Source organism: Melozone crissalis, unplaced genomic scaffold, assembly GCF_028551555.1.
Source record: "Melozone crissalis strain CALT ecotype California unplaced genomic scaffold, PUWL_Pcris_2 ptg000006l_1, whole genome shotgun sequence".
In the NCBI taxonomy this organism is placed as follows: Eukaryota; Metazoa; Chordata; class Aves; order Passeriformes; family Passerellidae; genus Melozone; species Melozone crissalis.
In genome coordinates this window covers 14,866,755-14,880,673 of record NW_026535784.1, presented here as the reverse complement: position 1 = coordinate 14,880,673, position 13,919 = coordinate 14,866,755, and the positions used below count along the sequence as shown (strand labels likewise).

Genomic DNA, 13,919 nt, shown 5'->3' with positions numbered 1-13,919 from the left:
AAGGGAATCAGGCTGACTCAGGAACCATCTCTAAGAGATAGCAGGTATTTTATCTCACATCCTTGATCAAGATAGGATGCTAGTTTCAGATCACGAGAGTCACCAAAGGCTATCTTGTTTCAATGATTCCCAAGAATAATTCTTGCCCCTGATTTTTCAAATGGAAGTTAAACAACAAATACAAAAAAGTAAATTGTGAAACCATCCCTTACATCAGATTATCTGAGCTATGCCAGTCTTCTTTCATTCACAGAAGTGTTGCAATCCCCAAAACATTATAGGGTTGCATATTTCAAAACAGTACAAATTTTTCAGTTAGTTACTTCTTAGAGACAGTTTTACCTGAAAATTACATCTCTAGAGCAAGGACACACCTGCCTTACAGTCATGCCTAAGATTCATTCTCTTTTGTGCTGCCAAAGATTCTGCTACTCCTTATCTAAGATAGAAGAATTAAAATGTGTGCAGAAGTTGTAACCATTAGGGGTAAATCCACAGTTGTCAGTGCATGGCACTCATTAAGGGCTCTGGTTTGTATTTATATTCACTTCAGGAATGAAAGCTCCACTGTTCTGGATTTCCATTCAATCCATTCAGTCTCCAATTGTCAATCCAATCTCTGCAATCTGGCGCTCAAACAGCTCCTGGGAGTCAGAAAAGTGAAACACACCTGGGGAATAAGCCCAATTGCACACAGGTTCTTTGACAAATATAAACAATTCCACCTCTTTGACACTTAAATTCTTTTTTAGCTGATCTAGTGCCTCAGTTTTTACTACCAAAGTGGAAGGAAGACACAGTGAAATAGGAGGCACAGCAATAATCCCATGTACATGGCTTACACCCTGCCTCTTCCAGAGCCATCTTACATTCCAGTATTGTAGTTTGGGATGCATGCAAGCAGCAGCATTACCCTACTTCTGTCTTCTTTGGTCATTTGTTCTCTGCATGTAAGAACAAAAATGGCTGGACTGAGAAAACCTGTTCTTTTGTCAGCACTCTCAGTTTGAGACTGTATCTTTTGCTCTTGGATTAACTGTGAGGGACAAAGAATCAAAAGCTCTGAGCTGTTCTTCTCTTAAGGGCTGTTTTGTGCCTGCCTAATCTCCTCACTACTTTCCCCCTCCTCAGGAGGATTTTGGGCTGAGGATTTTTTGCAAAATATAGCTGTGGGCACACTTCCTTCCTCCCTTGTTCTTCAGCATTAGATATCAAGATGTAAATATATCAAGATCTTCTCCCTTAGTCTCAAAAGAATTGTTTTTTCTCCTTCCTTAGATGGTTCTCTAAATTTCCATCTCCATTATACGGTTTTTAATTAGCACATGCTATGTAGCCTAGGGCTTCCATGCAAGTTGCAACATTTTTAAGTCTATGTTAATAACATTTTGAAGGCTGAGTATAGCAAGTAATATTCATAATGCAGACACGCTTTCAGGCTTTAGAAGCCTAGCACATCTTCCTAAAATTGCTTCTCTCTTTCCCATCATGCCCTTTTCTATAGCTGGGACCATATCAAGATGGCAGAGACTTCACAGTAAACACTAAACATTTTCCTTTAGTAACAGAGATGGTTTTTTGACATCCATCAGAAGTTACAGCTTTACAGCCAGCAAAGACTATGTTTTCACACTGTTTTCAAGTATACAGCATAAGGAAACAGAGGTGTATAGAGAAAATTAACAAAATGGTTGTGTCTTAAACAGGCAGGCAGCTAAACCCCCCACAGGCGCCCACTCACTTCCCCCCACTCATAACCAGAAGGGCAGAAGTGAGAAATCTTGCAGCTTGAAATAAAGACAGTTTGATAAAGCAAAGCTGCAGGTACAAGCAAAGCAAAGTAAGAAATTCATTCATTTCTTCCCATTGGCCATTCCCAGGAAGGCAGGGCTTCATTCCCATGTATAACAGCTAGCTGGCAAATTGTACCTTCCCCCCTTCCTCTTTCTTCCCCCAGCTTTTATTGCTGAGCACAGCACCATATGGTATGGGATATTCTTTGGGCTCAGCTATCCTGGCAGTGTCCACCCTGCAGATCAGCCTCCTCTCTTATAGGGCAGCATGAGGAACACAAAGGCTTTGACACTGTGGAATCCCTGTTCAGCAAGAACTAAAACATCCTTGTTCCCAACATTATCTTGGTCTAAAATCCAAAATAGAGCACTACATGAGATACAATGAAGAAAATTATCTCAGCAAAACCAGCACAAAAATCCAATATTAACATACAAGAATATATAAGACTCAGCCTACTGATAGCCATCATACATTTCTCACTACTTACCACTGCATCCAGAAATTCAATGCATCTTTTCAAATCTGGTCTAGAATCACAGAACTGTCTGAAGAGAAGTCTTCCTATTGGCTGTTTGTCACAAAGCTGGTTATAGTCTCTTTCTGGGAAAAAAATATAAATCTCTTTATTTATTTTTATTTTTGTAGTAGAATAGTCATTACTCCCATTTGAGGTCAGAAAAACATCACTCAAACATGAAGATTTTACATTAACATGTTTATCAAAGGTACCATAAATATGCAATTATTCCAAAGAATAGTGAAACACTCTTCAGTCACATCTGTATTCAACTGACTACCCCATTTACTAAAAGCACACTGAATTATATGCTTGAGGTGCACTTAGATTAGGGTGCAAAAAGCAACCATACTGTGAAACAGCAATACCAAAGCAAACAAAATTGTTTGGAAAGAGGGAATACAAGATTATAACACAAGGGTTAAAAAAACTATTACAAGGCATTAAGGAAAAGGGTAAAATATATTACCATCAATTTATAATGTGATTCCTTTTTCTAATTCAAGGTTTTGAAAAGCTATTCTTTAGGAACATTTTCCTTTAACAAACAAGGAGTTGTGATATACTTTTTATCATCTCATAAATTTTATTTTTTCCTCAGTTCTCCATCATATTACAAGTTTAATAGCTTTTTTTTTTTTTTTTTTTTTTTGCTATTTAGCATTTAGAAGCAAGCCAGAATCCTTTCCATTACCAGCACCAAACTCTTATCCTTCTGTCTCAAAGAAGAGGGTTTATTTTACAGGACACTCACCGATGGAGCACCGGATACCCTCACAGTGACTCACAGGGGGCAACTTCAGCATCTCTTTCCATTTTTTACTACGCCCACTCCGTTTGCCTAGAGGAAAATATGAATAATATAAAACACAGTACAGGATCAGAGTAAAATTGAACATACCATTAACAGCATAAAATTAGGTCAGTTCTACACAGATGTGTCAGACTACTTTTCATGCCTAGAAAGAAATCCATCTAGAAGGATATCCAAACCAATAACAAATGTGATACAGAAGAACTTTAATGCTTTTTTCATGTTTCATGTAAAGTCTTTTCCAAGACAAATCTTTCACATTTTGTCTGTGTGTGTAGAACATCTCTGCAAAGACAAATTCAAATAAGTACTTTGAAAATCACAAACAAAACTGAAACATCGAAGATGAAACAAAAAAAAATTTGAGAATTATCTCTCAACCATGATAAAGAATAGAAGAAAATAAAGTTGAGTAACAAAATACCAAGAACAAAGTTCTTAAACACATTTTTCAATAATAAAGTTGTACATAAATATTGTCTGTTTAAGGGCAGTGATAGTACTAAGAGCAGATCCCAGTAATAAATGTGAGGGCATAGCTCAAATACACACTATTTACTCTAGACCACACAAGGATACCAGGAAGAACTCAGCTGTTGTAACATTTAGATATTTTCAATGCTTCAGATTTCACAGCACTGGTGTTGAATTAGTATTGATTTTTTAAAACTACCACAATGTTTTTCTCAGTTTCTAAAAAAACAGATCTGTGCTACATTTGCCATGTTACATTAAAAACACATTTGTGTTTCAGCACATTACCCTGGCCAATTTCCTTTACAGAAGATATGCATACTTATCAACAAAGCAGCGACAGACAGGAACACATACACACTTTCAGATCCAAAACATTTCTGTGGAAGAGGAATTTAGTGCTGCAAAAGACTTTAGAAGATTTTACTAAGCTATATGATCAGATGCATTTGCACATGACAGAGCAGCAGCAAATCTGCACAGAGGCTTTCTCACTGTACCAAAGCAATACACACTGCTAACCACAATAGGAGAAAAAGGAAGGGAGTTACCCAATGTAACCTGAATAGAAACTAAGCAGCAAAGGGTACCAAACTCTTTCAGAAGTAAATTGTTAGGGTGAAAGGAGCTAAAACCTTCAGAATAACAAAACATGTATTTTTTTAAAGCCCTCTTTACTCAAACATACAGCTTCTTGAACCATTCCACCAATGCAGTTAGACCAGTTCCAGCTTGGTGGACCTTGGTTCATACCAAATTCACACCAAATTTTTTTGGTTCATACCAAATTTATCCTTGCTAACAGGAATATTGACATCTTACTCTGCTGCTGCAACAAAGCATTCTCAACTCTAGTGTCCCTAGAAAGGTAAAAAAATAAAGAATAAATAATCTATAAATGATGGCTTATGGACATTCTTTGAACTGACACCTACTTTCTAAAAAAATGCAAACTTCTTCTGCACTTCATTTTCTAATAATCACTTTGCAGGTCATTTGCCTTCCATAAAGTCTTAAAACACAAAATATGGAATTTATTCTCATCCTATATTTCAAGCAGTACCAGAACTAATAATGAGGCTGTATTTACCAGCATCATTAAAACAAACTGTGACTATTCTAACAATATATTTTTGAACTTAAAAAGAAGTTGAATATATGCTTGAAGAAAATCAAATCAAAACAAAACATAACACCCTTCTAACAGAAGTGAACACAAAGAAAATCAAGGAATATTAACAGGTAGCCAATACACATACATTGAATAACAAGGCCTGGGTATAGATTATGTGATCATGAAAACAATGGCTAGAAGTGTCAGGTTCAGCCATGTCACACTAACCTGCAAGGTGCACAAAGGTTAAACTGCTTCTGTTAGAAACAGCCCAGAAACACTCAATTGTGCATGACACCACACCATCAGTACTGATCAAGAATGAAAAACCTAACCCAAATTCATATCACACTGCTGTTTGTAAAATGTAAAACGGGATATATATCAAGAATACTACTTTCTGAAGCACTGTCAAGTTAAAAACCCAACTCATCAAAAAGGAGAGGATGACTAGTGCATTTTACTTCCAGTCCAACACAAAAAGGGCTGCATTTTGCCCAAATATTTGGTCAGTTACTTACAATGTGACCATTATGAACTTCATTTTACAAAAAGAGAACACATGCTAGAATGCAGCTGAATTCACCATCCTACAGAAGTCAATAAAGGCTACATATAATTTATTAATGATACACAAGAATCAAGTGCCTAGCAGTATCAACTAAATCAATGTGCTCTCACATCTCTCTGAACTGAATGTTCTTGTATTTACAGCAAATGCAACTGTACAAGTCTGTAGGTCCCAGTAATGTAAAGAGCCATTTCTGGTAAAAGTTATGGCAGGAGGCCAATTTCTTTATCACATTATTCCCTAATTGCAAAATCCTTTTCCATTTCTGAGGCAGTTTAAAAGAAATATCAAATCAAATTATAACACTTGTGGTTTGAAAGTGTCTTAATATTGATTTCAGAGCTTCTATTCTGAATCTCATTCTAAAACACTTCAGATAAAATTCTTCCAGAAAGACCAGGAGCTCCCTTTCCAACAGAAGAGCCAGAAAGCCATTAGGTTAAGGTGCTTTCTGGTTGACCTCTGTGGCTCAGATGAATTACTGATTTTTGCCTCTTTCAGAATGAATCATGGCTAAAAGCAATGTCCAGCTTGAAGTGAACTCATCTTGTAGAAAGAGAAGGGTGGGTGCAGCAATACACCATTACAGTGAGGAGAAACTTCAATTACATTTTCAGGTACACAAGAACCTTTTGCTTCTCCCCAAATTATCTCTTAGAGTTACAATTTCAACATTTAACTCTTTCCCATTTTTGCTTTTTAAAAAGATACATACTAAATTCAGTTAGATCACTGCACTAGAATATGGTATGGGCAAAACGTTTTATTTCAGTTTTTTTTTTTTCAACCTTCAGAGAAATATTTGAAAAATGTATGTAAGGCAATGCAGTTGGGTTACACCAATCAGTAAAACCACAACTAGTTTCAAAAAATGAAACTGCTGTGGCCACAACCTATGTCAAGAAATAAGAATATGTTTTAAGTCCTCAGATGCACTTTGAGAGCCACAGAGATCTTCCTTGCAGACCTGACTGCAGACTGACTCCCATTTCAGTGAGCACAATGTTCACTGCACATCATTAAATCAGTTTTCTTTGAGACAATGACTTTGGATTCTGCCATGCAGAATCCTTCTTTACTGGCACTGAGATTGTGGCAGGGAGTTTTTTGTGTCCCAGCTCTCCTGCCTGAATCTGAGGCTGAGCAGCACACAGCTGGGGTGCACGATTGCTACAACTTCATTCTTGCAAAACTGATTCCACAAACCAGATTGTCAGATACCAGCTGAGAAATTCATACTAGACCACACCCAGATAAACTCTGAAGCCTGAGACTGCAACAAGATGACAACCTACAGCAGCCTTTAGTGTATAAATCAAATCAATTGGTTCAAGGAAAAATGCAAAACAATTGATGCAGGAGCTCTACATCATCTACACGGAGACACATGAAAATAAGCTGAGTACAGATACTGCCTTAAAATATGTCTTTCCCACAGCAAAGGCAGTTCCAGGCAAGTTTCCTAATAGATTTAAAACTCACATGAATTCAAATCTTCTCCTAGTTCCAGACACATTTTTCTTCAAACCACTCACAATAAGGATTAAAACCTTTCACCAAAAAAAAAAAAAAAAAAAATCAAACCATTCCTGTTTAACTATGACCTTATGCTATACAGGCATTTAAAAACACTACTCATTGACTAACAAATTTTGCTTTTATGCCCTTATTGGGCAAGATCCACCTTCAAGGCACAAACGAGTGTGGAATTAATACCTCAGCTCCTCAGATCAAACCATAACACTGGAACAGCATCAAGTTCAAACTAGAAGACCAGCTCACACATACCATCACTTGAGGAAGGCTGTCATGCTTCTGGAGACTGCTCATAAGGCACTGCTGTGGGGGTTCACAACAACCTTCTCCATTCTGCAGGCCAGATGTATCTTTTCTACAAAATACAACTTGTATCAAGTTGTATTTTGACAAAATACAAGCTTGTATCAACTCAAGCCTGGTCACAGCTTAACAACTACGTTAAGGAGAGTGGCAGCGCTTTTTTATGGAGAAAGGGGGTTTTTTGTTGTTGTTGTTGATGGTTCTGTTTCCCCCCACACATATGATAAATGCAATCTGGCCAGTTCTCAGTAAACTTATCAGAATCACCTGGCTGAAAATTCAGGTTTTGGCAGAAACCCGAGCACCTAACTCACCAGCATTACAAAGGCCAAGGTACTTCTGCATGCAAACAGAAGTAAAAACGCAAGTAGTACAATAAATAAACAAAAGATATCCATAGATTACAGATCACTATGGCATTTACAAGATGATAGTCCTCACATTCCTGGATTCAAGTGCATGGAGCTGGGCTCCAGCAAGGTAATACAGGAGTGCTCTGGCTCATCTGACTGTCAAGGCAGTAACCCAGCAGGCAGTCAAAAGCCCAGCTCTGCCGTGAACATTTGTGCCGTTTGTTTACGTGCACAATCATTTATTGTTCCCAAGCTAACACCACTCGAACAACTGGTTCTTCACACGGGCTCTCTGTGCAGCTCCAGCGATCATGTGCACACGTAGGAATGCCAGAGCACACCCTCTGCACTTCACCAATTAGGTGTGGAATGGAAAGCTTGGATCAGCCCGAGTAAATGTAACTGATCTTAACATTTATTAATCGGTTCTTGCAGTGAGACATTGTAACTTCTCTGTATACATCTCGAGATGTCTCTAACCAGTCAATGAACAGGGCTTACAAGGGGGAAAAACACCCAGAACACTGCAATTTAACAGTCAACAAACAAGGAATTTTTTAGCATGATAGTACACTAAGAGTGCAACAGATATTACAGAAATAAAATTCCTTTAAGCTGACTGTGAAACCTCTATTGCTTATTTCAAATTGCCACATTTGAAATAAGCAAAGCAGCAGCGTGTATCAATTACGAGACATCTCGTGTTGTGTTTATTTAGTAAATGTAATTATTGTAGATTCCAACTTGCCCACATGCATTCTCCTTACAGTTCATTAAATAAAGGACAAAAAGGCAGGCATTGTGCACAATTCTGTACAAACACAGGAAGACATGTTTCCTGCCACAATGAGTTTACAGCAATTTAAAGCACAATGCAATAAGAGTGCAATAGAACATAGGAGGCAAATGAGGGAAGAACTGACAACAATTAAAGGCAACTACAAAAACTCTCAGCACCCTCATGTTAAAATTTGTATTTGCTGCTGGTGGACTTTCTGGGCATGAGTGTGCTTTGCTTTCCCACTTGTCCTACCCCTGAAATAATTAAAGAATTCAGTTCAGCTCAATACCAAACTGATCTGAGCAATCTCCATAGAATTATCTTCCTGGTTACAAACACACACAAAATAGGATACCTTCCTTGTATCATCAACACTGTACTGAAATATTACCTTATACTGCAGGCAAAATTAGGATTTATTTTGCTTCCAGAATGATTTCAATTGCTTTCAAGCCCAGACAGATAAAGCTCACTATTTGAGTGGACTGCTCATTTTCTGTGAAGAATACATCATTAAGATAATTATTCTGAAACAAGTATCTTACAGGATTCATATAAGACAAACTGTGACCACATTCTGCTACTGAAAAGTTCCTTCCTTCTAAATCCATCCTTGGACTGCACCTAGTAATTATCAAATCTGCAGGAGCTTACTGATTCCTCTGAAAACCAACTTTGGGAAGAAAACCCCAAACCCAAAACCCAGCAACATAAGGAAAAAACCACCTCAAAAACCCACATACCCTAGATTGGTTCATGGATCCAGCTGGCAACTGCCTCAGCCATTCTGCAACCACGGGCTACAACCATACAAACCAAGAGCTGGGGGGAAATTTATTTGAGGCATGACCTTAATTTAGCCAAAATCCATGATAATGTCAGAGGATTTTCTGTGCCTAACAGCAGACCCAGTTCTCATTCCCAAACTGCTCCTGCCACAGTAATACAAATGAATTTTAAAGGGGATGCAAATGGACCAGGTATGTTTAAAATGTACTCTTGGCATAGATCCTCACCTGAGGTACACTGCCACTGACTTCAAAGAACGATGCATCCACCCTCTGGGTGTATTTTTTTGATACTATTACTTTAGGCAATGAAAAAAGAAAGACTCCTAAGGAGTTTAAAACATACAGGGATTAATTTCTTTCCTTCCCAACATCACAGACTATGTGTGGGATGCTGAAATGAATTCAGGACTTACTCAAAGGATTTACTGAGACTGACTGAAATAAAAACAGAAGATATAAATATAAAGAGAAAAGTGAACATAAAATAAAAATTGGGGGTGGAACTGTTGTTTTTCAGAATAACCTTGTTTATATTTATTATTTCTCTCCATTTATGGGACAAATTCTTCAATGTCCTTCAAGTGAAACTAATTTCAAATATTATTCTGCTGGGAAAAAAACGAATGTGTTAATTTCTCTGTTCTGATACACAACTAGAAAGCATATTGTTGTACACTACTCTTTCACACAAACCTGAGTAAGGAGAACAGGGACTGCCTGGTGTGAAAGCTTGCAATCTCAGTTCATACATCACTATCACTAAATACTTATGTGGTTTTGTACCTCAGTCCCTGCACTTCAGCACTCCTAAGATCGAGTTTGAGTTTGCTTTAGAATCTCTTGTTTTCCTACTGAGTCACCTCAGCAGTAAGTGCTTGTTTCACCATTGGGGTCACCTTAAGAGGAAGCTTTCCCCTTTTTCCTTCCCACATACAGGTTTCTCTCAAAAAGTAATGTATCACAAGAGGAAAGAGCAGGATCGACACAGAGGGCCACAACTCTCAGGCAACCCCCCAGGCAACTGGGACAGGGAATCCCAAAACACCTTGCACTGCAGCTTCTGTCTGAAGGCATTTCCTCCAGGGACAGAAGCAGGTCAACTGAAAAACTGAACAAGGAAAGAAAAACTCCCAGTACAGCTCCCAACTCCTAAATCTTTCATCCATGGAGTACCAAGGGGTACTTTGTGCCATCATAGCATCTTCTAGTTGTAGGCACATTCAAGAATCACACATTATGTTATCATTAACACCCACAGGTACAAAGAACTGGCATTTGATTATTTACCAAGTGACTTGAAAAGAGGATAAGGAATCCTGATGGCTTCCCTTATTATCATAAAGAGATGTTGCAGTTGCTACAGAGACATTACAAATCTTTAATGGAAAGAGACAGGCTTCTTCTATTAAATGGTGTGTTATTAAAAGCTCTGAACATCCTCTTAGAGACAAAATTTAAACTTCTGAGGCTGGAGGGAAGCTAGGGGTTTTGTATGACCTGTAATGGAATTAGTAAACTCCTATAAACAGATGTTATCCTCACACAAATTGAATTAGAAGATTCACACCTCTAATGAAATAAGCCAACAGTAAGACTGAGTGAGAAGGTAGATAATCTAGAAACACAAAGCAAGAGCACTTTCTTTTTTATTGTATAAGAAAAGAAAGTAACAAGAACAGACTCATTTTGCCTGAGTTCCTTGCTCTCTAATAACATAGAGACAACAAATTTACTTTCTATGTATCAAATCAGATTTAAATGATAGACAGGAACCTTGCTGTTCAAGGTGTGCTGATTCTGCACACCTACAAATGTAAAACCCAAATGATAGTCACATCCAGAAGTATTAGAGTACCTAAAATTAGAGGAAAATGATGTGTACAAATCCAGTTTATGTGCTCAGGTAAGATTTGGTGTTATTTATTGGGAATTTCTACATTCCCATTAGGCACCTGTCATACTCTAATCAGAAGTGGATAGGTACACATCTTTTATTGTTTCTATATTTACAAAAGGAAAATGACATATCTCTGGGGTTAAAAGACTTTGAAAGATGTATTCAAGGGTACAACCTTTTAGTACTCTCATCTTCATCAGAAAAGAGTCTCAAGTTGGACTGACCCATGCCACAATTAAGCCTCACTGATTTCTTTTGACATGCACTACAAACAAAGAATAAGAGCAGAGTCATTTACATGTTATTTGCTTGTACAACTAATTTGTTATCCAGGTGAACACCTTCTCTCACCTACACAGAGAAGGATTATTGACATGGCTAAAGCCTACACATGAAAATAAGTAAAGCTGCTATTGTACAGTAGCTTTGGAATTTACTTTCTTCCACAAGAAATAATTGTGCACTTATCCATGCTATCCCACCTCTCCATACACTATAGAGAGTGATAATAGAAATGTGGGAAGGAAAGTAATCTGAAAGTCTCCTCTTCTGTCCCAGTTGTGAGGCCCTTTTAGCAAAGAATATATTAAAACACCTATCTCACACACTGACTTCACAAATCCCATTGCCTGGCAATGGAAGGCACATAAGAACAGAGCTGGGGCAGGGATTTTATGAAATGGAGTAAACCAGACATTCCCAGAGCAGCCAGAGCATGCAACAGACAGAAAATACTTCCTTTTCAAGGAGGGTTTTGAAAAATGTGACATAAAAAGTATCCCATGCACAGGGTTGAGACCTGAAAAGGTAAAAGACCTTCTACCAATTGATCAATGGAGTTCTAGAGTTTCAAAGCCAGAATTCACTTTTTCTGTGCATGCTTACACAACAGAGCCCAGGCCAATTGAAGGTACAAAGAGAGTAACAGATTATTACCATTACTTTTTAAAGTTTCACAGCAGGTAAAACTGATCTTCACATCAGCTGCTCTCAGACTTTCATTTAGTTCATTAAAATATCTTGTTTGGTCAGTTCTACCACTATAATTTATTTTAAACATAGTGAAACCTTAACTAAAGAGGCAGCCTGACATTAAGCATCCACTTGAAGGCCTCTGCAGATTACCACTCTGCTCTTTGTGGTGAGGGTTTGGGCACAGTGAAGTTTTTGAGCCAGATTCCACTTTCCCTTCATTTCTCAGATGACTTCAATGCAAATTCCAAATTCAGGCAGCACCACCACAGACATGTTACCGTCACTGAAACCAGCCAAAACATGTCCTCTAGTTTGAGGTGGTCTCTTCAGCTAAGGCTGGAAAATGGCCCAAAATTGTGATCACTGTTCTGTTTTTCAAACCCCACTTCAAAGTGAAAAAGCTGATTTTCCTCTCTTGCTGCTTAAGGCAAATTTAACTGGATACACATATGGCGTAAGTGCCAAACCCATTTAGAGTTGGAGGAACTTGCAAAACATACAGAGGCAGATTCTGCTGCTCTTACTCACTTTAAACAGCTCCAGCTTAACTAATGGGACTTCTCAACACAATTAAGACAAGGAAGATCCATCCAATCCAAAAAGAATATGCACATTTCAAAGCTGAAAACACATACTCTGCACAAAGTACATTGGTAATCCAGGGAGACATTCAAGTGGCCATCTAATGGACAGTTATATACACGAAAGAGCAGTAGGACAATCTTAGGTCAGGATGTTTTTTCAAACAGCAGCCACGTGCTATACTAAAACTAATTATCTACACAAAACGTTTGTTAGCTGCGGGGAGGAATCCGCAGCTCAAGGTGTTCTGGGGTGTCAAACTGTAAGTGTTAATCTAATGGGAAACAGCACACATTTGGATTAGGATAATACAAAATATTCGACTGCAGAGTACAGGTCACATTCAACAGCTACGTTTTTCACAGGCAGGAATTTCAGCAAGATGGAGTGCAACGTTTTTCCAGAGAAGATTTATGTCACTTTATCGTTTATATCCATAAGCATTTATATTTATAAACAAACCGAGAATTTACAGATTAACGATCTTTTTAAAACATCCGGTAAAAACACTATTAGAACCAAGGGGGAAGGAGGAAGGGGTGTTTTTTCAGAAGCAAAGCCACAAGCCGGTAACTCCGAGCAGATCCCGCGGGAGGAGCAGGGCAGGTGCCTCGGGGCACTGCCCGGGACTCTCTGCCCGCCCCGGGAGGGCTCCCGCCGCCACCCCGAGGGGTCCCCGCCCCGCCCCGACCCCCTGCCCGGCAGCCTCTCCTCCCTCCCAGCCTCTTCTCCTCCATCACTTCCTCTCCCCCTCCTCGCGGGCCCCTTTACCCCTCATCTCAGACCCTTTTCCTCCCCCAACAGACGTCCTCAGCCCTCCCCGCCTCGAACTCCCGCTTCTCCTCCTTCTTCGCCTCGCCCCGCGGCTCTCACCCTCCCGGGCTTTCAGCAGCACCGTGTTGGCCACGATGTTCTCGATTTCCATGGTCGGGGGCTCCTTCCCCTCAGGGCAGCCGGAGCGGGGGCCGCCCCTACAGCCTCCTTCGCCCCCTCCTCCAGCCCCGCCACCGCCGCGGCGCCAAGCCTCGGCTCATCCGGCCCAAGAGGACCTCAGCACTGCGCTCGCCTCTTCCCCATCACCCGCTGCTCGCCCCGGCACCGCGCTCCCCCTCCCCGAGGGCGGAGACGGAGAGCAGGCAGCGCCCTCCCGCCCCGGCCATGGCTCCTCCGCCCGCCGCAGGCAGCACCGCCCCTGCGCTGCCACCCCCTCACAGCCACCGGGACTGCAAGTCCCAGCGGGCAGAGCGCGGTGTGCGCTGGGAACACGCTCGCGCGATGCCTCGTAGGCCTGCTGGGAAATGTAGTACGTCAGACCTTCCCCGGCTCAGCCCAAAGCGGGCGGGGAGCAGGGAGGTAAATATCGCGGTACTAGGGCAGCGCTCTCGCGAGAGTTGGCCAGCTGCCGGTGCGCATG

At 40.1% G+C, this 13,919-nt stretch overlaps 1 protein-coding gene across 2 annotated transcripts in view; it reads right to left on the bottom strand.

Annotated features, from left to right (window-relative positions):
• The window catches only part of GRK4 (G protein-coupled receptor kinase 4), a 34,453-nt gene extending 20,869 nt beyond the window's left edge, over positions 1-13,584 (bottom strand). For both annotated transcript variants that reach the window (XM_054295493.1, XM_054295494.1), the window contains exons 1-3: positions 13,379-13,584; positions 3,069-3,155; positions 2,285-2,397 (exon numbers count right to left, since the gene is read on the bottom strand). In XM_054295493.1, coding sequence (XP_054151468.1) covers positions 2,285-2,397; positions 3,069-3,155; positions 13,379-13,430 — 252 coding nt within the window. In that variant the 5' untranslated portion in view covers positions 13,431-13,584. The remainder of the gene's footprint in view (positions 1-2,284; positions 2,398-3,068; positions 3,156-13,378) is intronic.
• Between the last annotated feature and the right edge of the window lie 335 nt (positions 13,585-13,919).